The sequence below is a fragment of the Mobula birostris genome, chromosome 5 (assembly GCF_030028105.1).
Source record: "Mobula birostris isolate sMobBir1 chromosome 5, sMobBir1.hap1, whole genome shotgun sequence".
In the NCBI taxonomy this organism is placed as follows: domain Eukaryota; kingdom Metazoa; phylum Chordata; class Chondrichthyes; order Myliobatiformes; family Myliobatidae; genus Mobula; species Mobula birostris.
The window spans coordinates 81,329,714-81,348,663 of NC_092374.1; the positions used below are offsets into that span (position 1 = coordinate 81,329,714).

The 18,950-nt window shown below is 44.6% G+C and overlaps 1 protein-coding gene across 2 annotated transcripts in view; it reads left to right on the forward strand.

Moving 5' to 3' along the window:
- The first annotated feature begins 1,388 nt into the window (after nt 1-1,388).
- LOC140197804 (arf-GAP domain and FG repeat-containing protein 1-like) overlaps nt 1,389-18,950 on the forward strand; it is a 139,843-nt gene continuing 122,281 nt past the window's right edge. For both annotated transcript variants that reach the window (XM_072258265.1, XM_072258266.1), the window contains exon 1: nt 1,389-1,688. In XM_072258265.1, coding sequence (XP_072114366.1) covers nt 1,522-1,688 — 167 coding nt within the window. In that variant the 5' untranslated portion in view covers nt 1,389-1,521. The remainder of the gene's footprint in view (nt 1,689-18,950) is intronic.

The window sequence follows — 18,950 nt, forward strand, 5'->3', positions numbered from 1 at the left end:
GTAGACAATATCCACTGCCTTCCCTTCATCCACTTTCCTGGTAACTTCCTTGAAAAACTCCAACAGATTGGTCAAACATGACCTACCATGCACAAAGCCATGTTGACTCTCCCTAATAAGTCCCTGTCTATCCAAATGCTTGTAGATTCCGTCTCTTAGTACTCCCTCCAATAACTTACCTACTACCGACGTTAAACTCACCGGCCTATAATTTCCCGGATTGCTTTTCGATCCTTTTTTAAACAACGGAACAATATGAGCCACTCTCCAATCCTCCGGCACTTCACCTGTAGACAGCGACATTTTAAATATTTCTGCCGGGGACCCTGCAATTTCAACACTAGTCTCTTTCAAGGTCCGAGGGAACACCCTGTCGGGTCCTGGGGATTTATCCACTTTAATTTTCCTCAAGACAGCAAGCACCTCCTCCTTTTCAATCTGTACAGTTTCCATGGTCTCACTACTTGATTCCCTCAATTCCATAGATTTCATGCCAGCTTCCTTAGTAAATACAGACGCAAAAAACCTATTTAAGATCTCCGTAAATACAGACGCAAAAAACCTATTTAAGATCTCCTATTTAAGAGAGCGGTGAATCTGTGGAATTCGTTGTATGTCTTCACGTATATTTAAGGCAGAGGTTGATAGATTCTTGATTGGTCAGGGCATAAAGGGATACGGGGAGAAGGCAGGAGATTGGGGCTGAGAGGGAAATTGTATCCGCCATGATGAAATGGTGGAGCAGACTCAATGGGCCAAATGGCCTAATTCTGCTCCTATATGGTCCTATGGCTGTGGATCAAGAGGTGTGACCTGCGGACAAAATGCTGCTGGGGCACAAGCTAGGGCCTGGTAAATGTTGGCTGGGTCACCTGGATGAGAGTCTCTGATATTTAAAGACTGAAAACACTTGATGACCCCAGGTTACATCACTGATGATGTGTCCCCACGCATCCTGAAATGTATCTCAGCAACTATAGATTCAAAAGAGTCAAAGTATATTTATTATTAAAGAATGTATAAATTTTACAACCTTGAGATTTGTTTGCTTACAGGCACCCACAAAGCAAGAAACCTGAAAGAACCCAATTAAAAATATAAAGACCAACCCCCAATGGACACAGAGAAAGTGAAAAAAAATCACAAATCATGCAAACAATGTATAAATAAATATTTTGAAAATTATTAAAGAGAAATATTGTACATGAGCTTATAAATTAATATTTTCGAGGTTATGAAAGATAAATTAACAATGAAAATCGAGGAACACTATTTTAAAATCTGCATGAAGCAGTAATTTTGTACCCACGTGGTGTGTGTATTTCGAATTGGCGGTCGCGATTTTGACGGCGCCCGTTTGCTGCCGGCTCACCGTAGACCCGCCCTCAGCCTATGATTGGCAGGTAATGGCGGCGGTGAGGAGACGCGGCTGAGGGGAGGAGGATAGGAAAAGCTGATCGATCGCTCGAGTCGCCGCCGCTGCTTCTCGCTCTCCCTGTCTCCGGGGCTCCGGCCGCCGGCATGTCGGCCACGGCTCGCCGAAAGCAGGAGGAGAAGCACCTGAGGCTGGTGCGCGAGCTGGGCGCGCGGCCGCACAACCGGCAATGTTTCGAGTGCGAGCAGCGCGGGCCTACCTACATCGACATCACGGTCGGCAGCTTCGTGTGTACCTCCTGTTCGGGAATCCTGTGAGTAACCCCGGGGGTGGGGAGTGTGTGTCCCCGGGGGTGGGGGGAGGGAGAGATCCCGGGCGTGGGAAGTGTGTGTCCCTCCCAGGGGTGGGGGAGCAGTGTGTCTCCCAGGGGATTGGGGAGTATGTGTGTCCCTGGGGGTGGGGAGAGTGGATGTTCCCCAGGGTGGAGGGAAGAGTTCCCGGGGTTGGGGAGTGTGCCCCAGGAGGCTGGGGAGTGTGTGTGTCCCCCGGGGTGGGTAGAGATCCCCGGGGGTAGGCCTACCTACTTCAACTCCAGGGGGCTGGGGAGTGTGTGTCTCCCTGGAGTGGGGAGAGAGTGTGTCCCCCGGCGGGTGGACCCACCTGCTTTGACATCACAGTCGGCAGCTTTGTGTGTACCTCCTGTTTGGGAATCCTGTGGGTAATCCTTGGGGGGGGGGGCATCTACATCATGTACCACATGTTTGGGCATCCTATGAGTCCAGTGGTGTAGAGTGGGGATCCCGGGAGCGTGTGTCATCCAGTGAGTGGGGAGGCGAGAGTCATTCTGTAAATTGGGTGGGGGGAGTAGGTGTGTTAAACTGTGTCAGGAAGGGGGAAGGATCTTTCCTGTGTCATGGGTAGGGAATCCTGGGAGGAGGTGGAAGTGGGTCACAGGGTTAGAGTGAACAGGCTGTGTCTGTTGGGTGGTTGGATTCACAAGACCATCTGGGCAAATAACCAGAGGTGGGTTATATATGGGACGCTGGACAGCACTAGGGGAGATTGGAGTGACAAGCAGAGCTGGTAGCTTGCTAAACACATAGTGGAAAGCATGTTGGGGCTAGAATTGTACACAGATTGGTAAATTAGTTTATTGTACAAGTTGAAGTTTATTCTGATCTGACTGTACATACATACAACCAAACAAAACAGCATTCCTCCAGACCATGATGCACCCACACAACATATATCGCACTCGTCACATTATACAAAATATACAACATGTAATCAAATAAAATAGTGATAGTCATAGTCATACTTTATTGATCCTGGGGGAAATTGGTTTTTGTTACAGTTGCACCATAAATAATAAATAGTAATAAAACCATAAATAGTTAAATAGTAATATGTAAATTATGCCAGTAAATTATGAAATAAGTCCAGGACCAGCCTATTGGCTCAGGGTGTCTGACCCTCCAAGGGAGGAGTTGTAAAGTTTGATGGCCACAGGCGTGAATGATTTCCTATGACGCTCTGTGTTGCATCTCGGTGGAATGAGTCTCTGGCTGAATGTACTCCTGTGCCCAACCAGTACATTATGTAGTGGATGGGAGACATTGTCCAAGATGGCATGCAACTTGGACAGCATCCTCTTTTCAGACACCACTGTGAGAGAGTCCAGTTCCATCCCCACAACATATATATTTTAAAAATATTAAAATATATATATAAAATATACCCCACAAAATATATTTAAAAATGCACGTAGTAAAGCCCAGCACAGATAAACAGTAAACGGCTGACTGTCCTGGTGATGAGACCTCGGTGGTGGCAGGGTATTCATTAGTCTCACAGCCTTTGGGAGGAAACTGTGACCCAGTCTGGCCGTCCCAGTGCTGATGCTCCTGTACCTCCTTCCTGACAGTAGTGGGTCAGAGAGATTGTGTGGTGGGTGATAGGGATCCTCAACGATGCTTTGAGCCCTTCGTATAAAACACTCCCAGGAAGTGTCGCGAATAGCAGGGAGGGAGATCCCAATAATCCTCTCGGTGGCTTTTTACTGTCCTCTGCAGGGTTGAGTATCAGGATAAAGTGGAAAAACTGTTGTGTGTCATCCATACAGGTCATTGAATCGGGACAGTATAAAGGTAAACAATCTGAGGCGTAGGTTATATAAAGTGGGTGCAGTGTGGGAAGGTAGTACCTGGTGGTCTAACAGTGCTTATCCAATCATAGGGGTTAGGGTATGTAGAGTATTTGATGTAGAAGGACTTATAGGAACCATTTATCTATTTTCTGTCCATATTGTATTTTGTGTTGCTTGTTTAATACGGGTAATCTGTCACCTGGCTTAGTGTGTGATAGAAACAATTGGGTGTAGTTAGGTATTCATGCTTTCTCTTGGTCGGTTTAATTCAGTCTAGTTGAGGGGGAGTGAGCCACAGGGTGATTTTTGTAGTTAACTGCTTCGTTACGCTTATTTCAATATATTGCTATAAGATAGTTCGTCTTTGCTGATTTCATAATAAAGGATCAAATGTACCTTTTTCGACTTGGAACTCAGTTATTTGGAGGTGATGATCTCTCACTGTTACAGAGCACAGAACAGGGGCTCTGTTTGGTGTCTGGCATGTGAATGGTGGAGCCTACTGACTGTAGCTTGGGCATCAATGCTGTGGAAGTTGGCCTGGCAGAGGATACTGAACTTGGCTTGCTTATCCATCCACTGAACATAGATTGGAACAGCGCAGGGCAGGCTCTTTGGCTCACGGTGTTGTGTCAAACTGCCTACACAATGCCCATATCCCTCCATTCCCTAGTTATCTAAGAGCTTTTTAAACACCTCTATTGTATTGGCTCCTTTGAGCCCAGCAGTGCATTCCGGGCACCCACTGCTGTGTGTGTGTGTGTGTATATTTAAAAAAAGAAAATAGTTCCACACATCTCCTTTTGAACTGACCCTCTCTCATCTGAAATCTATGCCCTCTTGTGTTAAAACATTTTGACTCTTGGAAAAAGGTACTGGCTGCCTGCCTGTGACCCTCACAATCTTGTGAAATTTTTTCAGGTCTGTCCTCTGCCTCCACTACACCAGAGAAAACAATCCAAGTTTGTCCAACCTCTCCTCATTGCCCGTGCCTTCTAATCTAGGCAATGTCCTGGTAAACCTCTTCTGCATCCTCACCAAAGCCTTCCTAAAATGGGGTGACCAGAACTGAAACAATACTCCAGATGCAGCCTCACTAGAATTTCATAAAGCTGCAGCATAACTGCTTGACTCTTGAACTCGGTGTCCAGACTGCTAAAGCAAGCGTGCCATATGCTGCCTTTACAGCCTGTGCAGTTGCTTTCAGGGAAGCTGTGGACTTGGGATCCCAAGATCCCTCTGTACATCAACACTTAATGGTCTTGCCATTAACAACGTACTGGCCCTTTACGGTTGAAGGATTTTGTCATCAATGTCTTTCTGATAGTTGACTCCTGACATCTGGAAAGTGGTCTATGTTTTTCAGGAACATGCCATAGCCCTTTGTAAGAGAAGCATAGTTTAAAAAAAAATCAAAATGCTTGAGGAGGAATTCAGTGCATCTACATGAAATGGTGTAGGAAAGCAGCATCCATCATCAGAGATCCTCACCACCCAGGACAAGCTGTTTCTCACTGCTGCCATCGGGTAGAAGGTACAAGAGCCTCAGGTCTCACAGCACCAGGTTCAAAAACAGTTACTACCCCTCAGCCATCAGGCTCTTGAACAAAAGGGGATAACTACACTCACTTGCCCATCCATTGAGATGTTCCCACAATCAATGATCTCACTTTCAGGACCCTTTATCTCATTATCTCATGTTCCCATTATTTATTGCTATTTATTTATATTTGCTTTCACACAGTTGTCTCCTGCACTCTGGTTGATCTTTCTTTGATCCTGTTATAGTTACTATTCTATAGACTTGCTGAGTCTGCCCACAGGAAAATGAATCTCAGGGTTATATGTGGTGACATATATGTACTCTGATAATAAAATTTACTTTGAACTTTGATCAGTGAGTCAGGTGACAGCTGTTGAGGAAAATGGAGGCAAATGCCCATTTCTTGCCATAGATCCACAGAGTTTCTCCAGTGTTGCTCCAGTTTCCAGCATCTGCATTCTCCTGTTTGTAGTTCGTGGGGTGGGGTGGGGTGGGGGGCACATTTGTGAAAGACCTTTGACTTGCAGGTGCCAAGTGGAGGGAACATGCTGTCACCTACTTCAGCGAATGAGTCAGTGACAGCTTGGAGCTTGGTACACATGCATCTTCAAAGTTCAAAGTACATTTATTATCAAAGTATGTATACATTATACAATCTTGAGATTTGTCTCTTAACAGGCAACCATAAAACAAAAAAACCCCAGAAAATTAAAAAAAAGACAATCAAATACCAAATGTGTAGAGAGAAACAAAATATGTAAGTAATGAATGCAAGTAACTGGTGTTCTGAACTGAAGTCCACAGAGTCTGGCCCTTAGTGGAGCAGTGAGCTGAACAGGCCCGTCCCTCACATCAGCTCCTGCACCCCGACCTTTACAACCTGGCCTGGCGCCTAAATCATCACCCAACTGTCAGGTTGAGTCGCTTCAATACGCTCTGAGGCCCGGACCCCAGACCACATTCTCCATTCTGCAGCCCCACTGACGTTTGGCTGACTTTGTGTGAGGAGTATGCTTATCAGGGGTTGATCGCCTCATTAGTGCTGAAGATTAACTCCATCCCTGCGGGAAGTTTCTTGAATGTGAAGTGCTGCACTCTGACGATTGAACAGTGTTGGGGTAGTGACGCAGTCTTGTACCGAGTTTGACCCTTCTGTAGACCTGTTGGTTAGAATTTGATCATCTAGAAGCAAGCACAAGATGACGGATTTCTGTACGCAGGCAGAATTTGATGGGATGCTCTGCAGATGGATCATGGGCAGGAATGATCTCTCCCCCTCGTTAGTGAGAGAAAGGGCCTGTTACAGTGTTGAAGGGTTGGGATGTTTTTTGTTGATGGTTTAGAGGTCATGGCCTCTGGGGGCTTGCTACTGTTTGTGCATGGGGGGAGGGGGGCTTTGAGAGTTTTAATATTTCTGTCATTCATTCTTTTGGGTTTTTTCTCTGTTTTGTGGTTGTCTGCGAAGAGCAAGGATACCAGGTTGTATACTGTATACTTTTCCCTGATATTAACTTGAACCATTCAATCATTGAGTTGCTCCCAGTTGGAGTCAAAGGCTTTCATGAGGATGAAAAAAGACTAGACATTGTGATGATACTACTCTTGGAGTTGGTGTATAAGAAAGATTGTGTTCACTGTGCCTCTAGACCAGGGGTTCCCAACCTGGCATCCTCAGACCCCTTGCTTAATGGTATTGGTCCATGGAATCAAAAAGGTTGGGAGCCCCTGAACAGAACCTACACTGCTTTCAAGGAGGAACTTAGAGGACGAAGATTGAGGAAGACAGGTGATATCTTTCCCTGTGGCAGGCTGGAGAGAGATCCATCTTGTCATTACCACATTCAGATGATAGTTTTGGTTGCAGCATCGCAGGTGTGTCCTCTTTTTATGGAAGAAAGTCCAGTGAATTGTGATTGAAGATCTTCACTTCCAAATCCAATAACTTCTATGATGATACACACGTGAAAGTCTGCAGATGCTGGAAAACTAAAGGAACTCATACAAAATGCCAAAGGAACTCACCAGCTCCGGCAGCATCTATGGAAGTGAATAAACGGTTGACGTTTCAAGCTGAGGTCCTTCTTCAATACTGAGAAAGAAGGGAAAGACACCAGAATAAAAAGGTGGGTGGTGGGGAAGGAGGCTAGCTGGAAGGTGATAGGTGAAGCCAGGTGGTAGGAAAGGTAAAGGGCTGGAGAAGATGGAATACTGTAGAAGAGGAGAGTCCACCATAGGAGAAAGGGAAGGAGCGGGGGATTCAGGGGGAATTGATAGGCAGGTGAGAGGACTGAGTGGGGAATGGAAGAAGGGGGAGGTGGAGAAGAATTTGTTTTTACCAGAAGGAGAAATCAATATTCATGCCATCAAGTTGGAGGCTACCCAGACGGAATATAAAGTGTTGCTTCTCTAACCTGAGGGTTGCCTCATCTACACAAAGGTGGAGGCCATGGACCGACATGTTGGAACAGGAATGGGAATTGGAATTAAAATGTTTGGCCACCGGGAAGTCCCGCTTGTGGCAGATGGAGTGGAGCTGCTTCTATGACGATGCCATTTGTTCCTCAGGCTTTCTCTTTTGGTTGAAATAAGGTTAGATGCCTGTGTGTGCTGAGATATTCCCAAAAAGGTTGTTATAACTTGTTTCGCTTATTTGGGTTTCTGTGCGTGCCATTTGAGCTGAAACATGCAGCACAGATTTTCCAGGGACTAATGGACTTAAAAGGCTTAGATTTTCTTTTTGTTTATCTAGAAGCTATACTTGTCGCCAGCACACCCAAAACCAAACACTTATCATATCTCTACACACTTTTTAAGTATTCAGGCCAACATGGGCTTGATTATTCACTCCGCTAATGCCAGATTGGGTTGTCTACTATTGACTTTCTCAGCCACTGCATCTTCACGGAAGTTGTGACAAACTTGCCGTCAAAAGTCGCCGCTATTATGGACTTTCTACTGCCCTACGCTACCAGAGCACTGCAAGAGATTTTAGGCATGGTGAATTTCTAACACTGTTTCATTCCACAAGCTGCTGAACCTGTGCTCCCCTTGTTTAGTGCCCTAAATGGCGGTGTTCCTAATCACATGCTTGAGTAGACATGACCAGAGCATTTAACATCACCAAACGAGCTCTTTGGAACATGACCCAACACACCTAGCCATCACTAGTAATGCCTCAGACTATGCTGTAGGTGCTGTGCATGAATAGTTGGTTGGAGACATGTGGCAGTCACTCGCCGCCTTCAGCCGGCAGCTCCGCGCCCTCCCTTCCCCCCCCCCCCCCACCCTGAGAGGAAGTACAGCACATTTGACTTCCAGCTTCTCTGTCTCTATCTGGCCATCCACCATTTTCACTTTCTACTGGAGGGTCGGCATTTAACAGTGTTCGTATGAGCGTTGGCCAAAAAAGCTTCAGACCGTTGGTCTGCACAGCAGCAACGCCGCCAGGCCTACATTTCAAAATTCACAACTTTTGTAGAGGGAAGTCTCTTTTCGGTTGAACAACTGTCAATTAAATATAGTTTACCCAAAACTCAGTTTTTTTTCGATACCTACAAATAAGAGATTTTTCACGGTCTCAAATAAGTACATTTCCTAGAAGTCCTGATAAGAATCTACTAGATGTAATTTTTAATTTGAAATCTTTTTATAATGGATCTAATCTAATATTTATAATATGCTGTTGGGAATGAGAAGTGTTCCTTGAGATAAAATTAAAAATCTTTGGGAACAGATTTACAGACTTCAATTTCTGAGGAAACTTGGAATCATATTTTTAAATTGGTTAACACTTCATGGTTATGTGCCCACCACACTCTCCTACAATTTAAAGTGTTCCATAGGGCCCATGTGACCAAGGATAAGTTGTCTTGTTTTTATTTAGATATATCTCCATCTTGTGATAAATGTGATAATGGAGAAGCTTCACTCATTCATATGTTCTGGACATGCCTGAGTCTTTATATTGGAAAGAAGTATCTCAAACTTTCTCGATACTTTTCAAAGTAAACTTTAAGCCTAATCCTTTGACCACTTTATTTGGTATTGTTGGAGGAAAGGATATTATTTTGGAATCATCTGACTTGCACATTTTGGCTTTTATGTCTCTTATGGCTGGAAGGACACTCTTGCTTAAATGGAAAGATGCGGCCCCTCCTATTCACGCTCAATGGTTACATGATGTGATGTCATGTTTAAATTTAGAGAAGAGTTGATGTTCAATCTCTGAATCTAGCCAAGACTTTCAAACATTGTGGGGACCTTTTTTGAATTATTTTCAAAATCTTTTCTTTACTAATTAGCTTCAGTGGGTTAGTTTTTTTATGTAATAAAATTTACTATATTTCAATGTTACGAATTAATTAACTATATGAATATAGGGTAAGGAGTCTTTATATGCGATTTAGTATAATGTATTGATATATTTTTTTCCTTGTACTCTGTATTCTTATATGTAAAATTAATAATAAAAATATTGGAAAGAGAAAAAAAAATTCACAGCTGACATACAGCACATTGAAGGGAAAAATAACACTGTGGCTGATTGCCTCTCGCGGCCTGCCATTGATCCCATATGTAGCAGGGTTGACTACGCTGTCATGACAGCCGATCAAGCTACTGACCCAGAGGTTCAGGCTGAGAGGAAAGGAGTCACGGTTGGTTGATGTCAAGATCAGGGTCGCAAGAGTTTCTCTCCTGTGTGATGTCTCACTGGTGGCCCTCACCCATAGTGCCTGCAAACTGGAGGCAAACCGTTTTTAACTCCATTTGCGGCATCTCACATCTGGGTGGAAAGGCTTCACAGGAACTGGTTGCTTTAGAATTTGTGTGGTGCACCCTTGGGAAGGAGGTGCGAGACTAGCATGCAGCCTGTGTTGTGTGTCAGAGGACAAAAATTAACCATCGCATTCAGGCACCATTTGGGGGCTTTTGAGGTCCCTGAGTGATGGTATGACAACATTAGTGTGGACCTTATTGGTCCTCTTCCCCCACCACCACTGCGGTTTCACGCGTCTCCTTATCATGGTGGACGATACCCATACCACCAAGTGGTCAGAGGTTGTCCCTGTAGTGTCAGTGATGGCAGTGGACGTATTTTGGGTGTTCATCAACACCTGGGTTGGTTGGCGGGACCCCATCTGCTATTTCTTCCGACTGCAGTCCCCATTTCACATCTGACCACTGGGCCGCAATGGCCCAGAACCTCAGCATTAAATTGCATCACACCATGGTGTATCAAATCTATTGGCCTGTGCGAGCAGGTCCACTATTCCTTAAAGCAGCGGTCCCCAACCACCGGGCCGCAAAACATGTGCTACCGGGCCGCGAGGAAACGATATGGGTCAGCTGCACCTTTCTTCATTCCCTGTCACGCACTGTTGAACTTGAACATAGGGTTGCCAACTGTCCCGTATGTTGGGCTAAATTGGTTTGTCCCATACGGGACTGCCCTTGTCCTGTATTTCCCCTGCTAAGGTAGGGTGTTGCTATGAAACCTTTCGTGCTGAAATGGCGTAAAGTGAAGAAGCAATTACCATTAATTTATATTGGAAAATTTTTTGAGCGTTCCCAGACCCAAAAAATAACCTATCAAATCATACCAAATAACACATAAAACCTAAAATAACACTAACATATAGTAAAAGCAGGAATGATATGATAAATACACAGCCTATTTGAAGTAGAAATAATGTATGTATAGCATAGTTGGGAAGATTAAGCCAAAACCGATTTGTGGGAAAAAAAAAACAGGTGCCTGCGCAAGGCTTCATGGTCATGATAGGCTTTCTCGGGGTAAACACGTGTCCCGGCAATACACACAAAAAATGCTGGTGAACGCAGCAGGCCAGGCAGCATCTATAGGAAGAGGTACAGTCGATGTTTTGGGCCGGGACCCTTTGTCAGAATTTGACTGCTACTTTTGTCCCTTATTTGGGAGTGAGAACGTTGGCAACCCTAACTGTAAAAGACATGTTGAGGTGAGTTTAACCCTACTTGAATACCCCCCCCCCCCCAACCGGGTCAGCCGGTCCACAAGAATATTGTCAATATTAAACAGGTCCGCAGTGTAAAAAAGGTTGGGGACCCTTGCCTTAAAGGCTCACTGACGGAAGAGTGTTGGCACGATGGTCTACTATGGGTCTTGCTGAAGCTTAGAATGGCTCCAAAAGAGGACCTGCAGTTCTCTGCAGCTGAGTTGGTGTAGGGGTACCAGGTGATATTATTCCTGATGCCACAACAACCTGGTTGGTGTCTCAGCAGCGTTCTCCCCTCCTCAGTAAACTCAATTCTTTTACACCTATTCCTGCCTCCCAGCATGATGTACAGCACTCTTGGGTTCCATTTGTTTTTATCCACCATGATGCACATCAACAGCCCCTTAAACCCCCTTATGATGGCCCATTCCATGGTTTCGATTGGGACGAAAAGGCTGGTAATGTAAATAGGAAGGGTAAACCTGAAGTATTGAAACCGACCCACCAAGACGTGGATGGTTCCACTACCAAGAGCATCGTGACATGACTGTGTGCATGTCAGACACCCCTGAACGATCTAACGGCACATGCTGTTCCAACCAAGGCACCTACGACCCAGACTGGGCTGCTCGTAGGAGCTCCAGACACACTCTCAATGCCAGTGTTGGTGAATTGGTAATGTAATGGGTGACAGATGATGCATACTGTTCAGAATAGAAATTGTTCTACATAATTCACAAACACCGCCGTTGAGTTGTGTTCACTTTAAGAGGATATCTGACATAATGACATCAGTAGAAGGTGACTGCTTTTTATTTGTTCATAATGGAAGTAAAGAACTGTGGCTTTCACATGTTTTATTCACAAAATCCTATACTGTTCTTGAATCTGGTTTCCTGAGATTTTATGCTCTTGTATCTTTTCCCAGAAAACAGAAGATAGAAAAGAGAATGGCCAATGGGTAGGTGTCGAAAGGGAATATCCACTCGGTTAGTATCTCCCTGAGGGAAAGAAAGTGGTAGTCACAGACTAGGTGTGTAGTTTTCCAATACTGGAAATTGGAATTTTACATTGGATATCCATATGGATATGCAACCTTGCACTCAATGGCAGTAAGACCAAGGAACTGATTGTGGACTTCAGAAAGGGTAGGAAGGGGGAACACACACCAGTCCTCATAGAGGGATCAGAAATGGAGAGAGTGAACAATTTCAAGCTCTTGAGTGTCAATATCTCTTGAGGAACTAACTTGGACCCAACATATTGATGCAATTACAAAAAAAGACATGACAGTGGCTATATTTCATTAGGAGTTTAAGAAGATTTGGTATGTCTCCCAAAAACACTCAGATTTCTACACATGTACTATGGAGAGCATTCTGACTGGCTGCTTCACTGTCTGGGATGTGGGGCTACTGCACAGGGTCGAAGTAAGCTGCAGATAGTTGTAAACTCAGTCAGCTCCATCATGAGCACTGGCTTCTGTAGTATCCAGGACATCTTCAAGGAGTGATGCCTCAAAAAGGCAGCATCCATCATTAATGACCCCCATCACCCAGGGCAAGCCTTGTTCTCATTAATACCATCTGGAAGGATGTACAGAAGCCTGAAGTCTCATACTGAATGATTCAGGAACAGCTTCTTTCCCTCTGCCATCTGATTTTTGCATGGATATTGAATGCATGAACACTACCTCACTTTTTTCCCCCTCTATTTTTGCACTACTCAATGTAACTATTTAACATATATTTACTGTAATTCAGTCTTTTCTCTATTATTACATATTGCATTGTGCTGCTGCTGCAAAGTTAACAAATTTCATGACATATGCTGGTGATATTAAACCTGATTCTGATTCTAAATAGTAGGCAGGGTGTATATGCAACATTGGCTTTGTATGAATGTGGTTTATTTTTGTGATGTGTATGGGGGTACAGTGGAAATCTTTATTTTGCATGTTATCCATACAGACCATTTCATTATAACGGTGCATTGAGGTAATACAAGGGCAAACAATAACAGAACGCAGAGTAAGGTGTTGGAGATTGTAAATGGGGAACGTGCCGCAAACACAGTGTAGTGATCAGATACAGCGAGCAAGGAATATACACAGTGTACTGTACAGAGGGGAGAATTATGCAAAGTAGAGTGCAAAGAGTGCGTATAATGGCTCAGTTTACAAAGTACCCTCGTGTATTTACAATACGCAATGTGCACTGATACAGTGCACAAGAGTATGCATAATTATACAATATACAGGCAAGAGCGATCTGGTGACAGTTCCCCACATTGCTCTTGCCCACAATTCTGATTCCCATTCCCGTCGACATGTCGGTCCATGGAACAAGAGGAGGCCACCCTCAGGTTGGAGGAGTTGCACCTTGTGTTCCGTCAGGGAAGTATCCAACCTGATGATATGAATATCGATTTCTCCTTCCCCTCCCCCCACCTTTTCATTCTGGTGTCTACCCCTTTCCTTTCCAGTACAACATGGCATGTAACAAACGACCAAACTAGAAGGAATAATTTTAAGATGGGAAGGGGAAGTTTAACGTAGATTTGTAGGGCAATATTTATTTTTACACAGTGTATGGTAGCCTGGAGTATGCTCCGGGGGGTAGTGTGGAAGCAGAGGCTTTTAGATAGACGTGAATATGCAAAATGGAAAGATGTGAATCATGTGTAAGCAGAAGGTATTCATTTAAATTGGTCTGAAGATCCTGTTCCTGTGCTGAGTCATTTTGTGTTCTATGTACAAATAACCTTCTCCCCTCTTCTCAGCCCAAGTTCCACGGTATGTCTAAAGGTTTTGTACTGCATCTAACTATATTTGTCAGCCCACAATCCTAGCATTCTCTGCTTTGGTAATGTTATGTAAATTTCAGATATAATGTGATATGTATGTGTGTGTAAAAAAAAACTGAAATTAAAAAGTTGTAGTTGTTTAATAGCAGTAGTTGTCATGATGAAGGGTTTTGGCTTGAAACATTGACTGTTTATTCATTTCCATAGATGCTGAGTTCCTCCAGTATTTTGTGTGATTTGTCATTACAAAAAAAGCAGTGAGGTATTGTTCATGGGTTCAATGTCTATTCAGGAATCAGATGGCAGAGGGGAAGAAGCTATTCCTGACTTGAAGATGTCCTGAATATTGCAATTTCCCTCTGCAATTCAGTGAAGCAAATAGGTGCAGGGGTTCCCAGCCTGCGATCCTCGGACTCCTTGGTTAATGGTAAGGTTCATGGCATAAGAAGGGTAGGGAACCCTTGGTTTACGGTAAAGTAAGGGTATTGCAGGAGTCATCGTTGTTGGTTGACCGTTGAGTTCAGTCATGTTACTCCTGAAGTCTTTGTTGATCAGCTCAGGTGTGGCTGGAAGACTAGCCATGGAGGGATGCACTCAGGGTTTGCGAGTGAATGGAAAAGGTGTAGTGGCATCTACAAATAATGAGTCCTTCCTTGCATGAGTATAGAGGTCCTAAATCTTGCATTAACTGTATAGTACATATATAGGTATTACTTCATGTAGGGAGTGAACATTGGAAGTGATTGCCCATGTCTGGTATGGCAAGTATGTGTCATGAAGTTAAGAGATTGTCTTCAACTCCTTCAATTCTCCCCTGAATGCCCCAGTAAGATGATATTTGGAGGGTATGTTTTGAGCTTCATAGTAGGGCAGCTTATAGATGGGTATGGGGCTTCCAACAGTGGGTGGGGCAAATGAAGGGATTGAAGAGAGTTCTTCAGTTTTGGTTGTTCATTTGTTAAGTGCTGCTTTGTGTGACATGAGCAGTCATGGTCCTTCCATAACCATGATTATTCTTAGCAAATTTTTGAAAAAAGTGGCCTTCTTCTGGGCAGTGTCTATACAAGACGGATGACCCCAGCCATTATCAACACTCTTCAGAGATTGTCTGCCTGGTGTCAGTGGTCACATCACCAGCACTTGTGATATGCACAGGTTGCTCTTATAACCATCCACCACCTGCTCCCGTGGATTCATGTGGCCCTGATCGGAGGGACTAAGCAGGTGCTACACCTTGCCCAAGGCTGGCGGAGGGAAGGAGAGCCTTACACCTTCTTTGGTAGAGACATATCTTCACCCCATCAGCCTTCCTTCAGCTTTCCATATCTGTGTTGTCAATCAGGTACCCAGATCAATTCATTTCCCAGCACTTGGTTCATAGCCTCTGTGACCTGGTGATTCAAATTGTCACTTAAAAATTCCTTGAATTTTTTTGATAATCTCTGCACTCGCTAATTTCGACAGATGTACTGTGGAGTGCATTCTAACTGGCTGCATCACCATCTGGACTACAGTTCTTTGTGTGGCATCACTAATGTTTTATAAAGTTGTACTTTAACCTTCCTGGCTAATAAAGGGCAGCATCCCTTAGTCTTATTTACCCCCTTGTCTACCTTTGCTGCCACCTTTGTGTTTCATTGGCTTTAGTAAAACACTACACCATCTTACACATACCTTACTACTATGTTGTAATGGCTGCGTTTACTACTGAAGCTAAATCAGACCACAGTTCGTGGCTATGTTTGTCAATCAGCCTACTTCCACCTCTATAGATTTGCACTTCTTGCGTTTGTCCTCGCCTTCCACCTTCCCCTTTTTGATGGTGTAGTTATTAACTGTCCCTAGTGGAAACACTGCCCTGAATTTTTCATTTTATATCAAAATAAAACATTCCCGTTGCTGTCTGTAAGGAGTTTGTATGTTCTCCCTGTAACTGTATAGGTTTCCTCTAGGTGCTCTGGTTTGCTTCCACATCACCAAAGAAGCGTGGATTAGTGGGCTAATTGGTCACATGGTTATAATTGGGCAGCACGGGCTCTTTGGGTTGGAAGGGCCTGCTACTGTGCTTAATCTCCAAATAAATAAAATAAAAATTAAAATGTCTGTGGTTTGAAAGAAAGCAGGAGTGGAAGCAGCAGTTCTACAACCTTTGTGACTGGATCTGTCAATCAGTATTGAGAAGCAAGAAACTGCAGATGCCAAAATATACCTAATGCCTTGGCCTACACCTTGTCTGTGGCAATGAATTCCACAGATTGACCACCTTCTGGCTAAAGAAATTGCTCCACGTCTCTGTTCTACAGGGCGATCCTCTATTCCAGGGGTTCCCAACCTTTTTTTATGCTATTGACCCCTACCATTAACCGAGAGATCTGTGGACCCCAGGTTGGGAACTCCAGCTCTATTCTGAGTCTGTGCCCTCTGGTCCTAGAGTCACTCACGAGAGGAAACATCCTCTCCGCATCCATTCTAATATCAATTTCAGTATTCGATAGGTTTCAAGGAGATCCCCCTCATTCTTCTGAACTCCAGCGACTATACTTAGAGCCATCAAACTCTCCTTGTATGTTAACCCTTTCATTCTGTGATCACTTGTGAACCTCACCTGGACCTTCTCCAATGCCAGCAGACAGTTTCTTAGATAAGGGGCCCAAAACTGTTCACAATCCTCCAAATGCAGCCAGACCAATGCCTTATAAAGCAGCAGAAAAATTAGAAATCAAACATGTTTTAAGCAGTAGAGAGGAAGGGGAGGGCGAGAGAAACTATGGGAGCAAGAGAGCCTGAATGCTGCGTGTTGGTGGAACTAAGAATGGGTGGTGAGAAGGAGAAGTGCAACAGTTTAGATATGAGAGTTGAACCGGCAGCTAATGTTTAGCTAGATTATTGTCATATACATTAGAGTACAATGGGATTTTCTGCACCTTGAGGTAATGGGTAGCAATAGGGGCATTCAACTGCATTAACATAGGTTTACAAAGTGATGCTGTTAGATATGTGGGTAATGACCAAAAGAAAAAATGCTGGAGTCGCCTAGCACTTTAGTGCAAGGGTGTTTATTAGGTGTGTCAAAAATCAAACCTACTAAAATTGGCAAAAATAGTGAAAAGAATGCTGCCAATGTTTACAAAAAGCTATTTACCAGGAAACAAAATAACAACTCCAGTGCGTCCAGAGTGAACTCCTCTCAGCTCCTTGGCCTCACCAACATCTTGTACATAGCATCCCTTCTCGTGTACTCGCTACTTTGATTTATCAAGACCAATGTACCAAATTTATCAGGTGTACATAAAACCATACAGTGAAACCATACAGATTTGCGTTAACAACCAGCAAATCAAAGGGTATACTCATGGTAGCCTGCAAGTATCGCATACATTCTGGCATCAACATGTTTGTTGCCCATAACATCCGAACACATAACAAAACAAGCTCTGTTCCTTTTTGCCACCGTCCCTCACAGTCACACACACAGATGGTTCTCCTGTCTCCAAGCTTCAGCCATTGGGCTACCAATCAGAACCAGGTTTAATATCAGCGGCATGTGTCGTGAAATTTGTAACTTTGCGGAGGCATACACTGCAATACGTGATGATATATTAAAAACTGTAAGTATATATGTATATTAAATAGTTAAGTAAGTAGTGAGGTAGTGTTAAGCAACAGGAATTCTGCAGATGCTGGAAATTCAAGCAACACACATCAAAGTTGCTGGTGAACGCAGCAGGCCAGGCAGCATCTCTAGGAAGAGGTACAGTCGACATTTCAGGCCGAGGCCCTTCGTCAGGACTAACTGAAGGAAGAGTTAGTAAGAGATTTGAAAATGGGAGGAGGAGGGGGAGATCCAAAATGATAGGAGAAGACAGGAGGGGGAGGGATGGAGCCAAGAGCTGGACAGGTGATTGGCAAAGGGGATATGAGAGGATCATGGGACAGGAGGTCCGGGGAGAAAGACAAGTGGGGGGGGGGGGAACCAGAGGATGGGCAAGGGGTATAGTCAGAGGGACAGAGGGAGAAAAAGGAGAGTGAGAGAAAGAATGTGTGTATAAAAATAAATAACGGATGGGGTACGAGGGGGAGGTGGGGCATTAGCGGAAGTTAGAAAAGTTGATGTTCATGAGATGTCCTCCTTTTTTAAAGAAAGGGGCTTCCCTTCCTCCACCATAAACTCTGCTCTCAAACACATCTCCCCCATTTCACGTACATCTGCTCTCACTCCATCCTCCCGCCACCCCAGTAGGAATAGGGTTCCCCTGGTCCTCACCTACCACCCCACCAGCCTCCGGGTCCAACATATTATTCTCCATAACTTCTGCCACCTCCAATGGGATCCCACCACCAAGCACATCTTTCCCTCCCCCCCTCCCTGCTTTCTGCAGGGATCGCTCTCTACGCGACTTCCTTGTCCATTCGTTTCCCCCCCCCAATCCCTCCCCACTGATCTCCCTCCTGGCACTTATCCTTATAAGCGGAACAAGTGCTACACATGCCCTTACACTTCCTCCCTTACCACCATTCAGGGCCCCAGACAGTCCTTCCAGGTGAGGCGACACTTTACCTGTGAGTCTGCTGGGGTGATATACTGCGTCTGGTGCTCCCGATGTGGCCTTCTATATATTGGCGAGACCGACGCAGACTGGGAGACCGCTTTGCTGAACACCTACGCTCTGTCCGCCAGAGAAAGCAGGATCTCCCAGTGGCCAGACATTTTAATTCCACATCCCATTCCCATTTTGACATGTCTACCCACGGCCTCCTCTACTGTAAAGATGAAGCCACACTCAGGTTGGAAGAACAACACATTATATTCCATCTGGGTAGCCTCCAACCTGATGGCATGAACATCGACTTCTCTAACTTCTGCTAATGCCCCACCTCCCCCTCGTACCCCATCCATTATTTATTTATACACACACATTCTTTCTCTCTCTTTCCCTTTTCTCCCTCTGTGCCTCTGACTATACCCCTTGCCCATCCTCTGGTTTCCCCCCTGTCTTTCTCCCCGGCCTCCTGTCCCATGATCCTCTCATATCCCCTTTGCCAATCACCTGTCCAGCTCTTGGCTCCATCCCTCCCCCTCCTGTCTTCTCCTATCATTTTTGATCT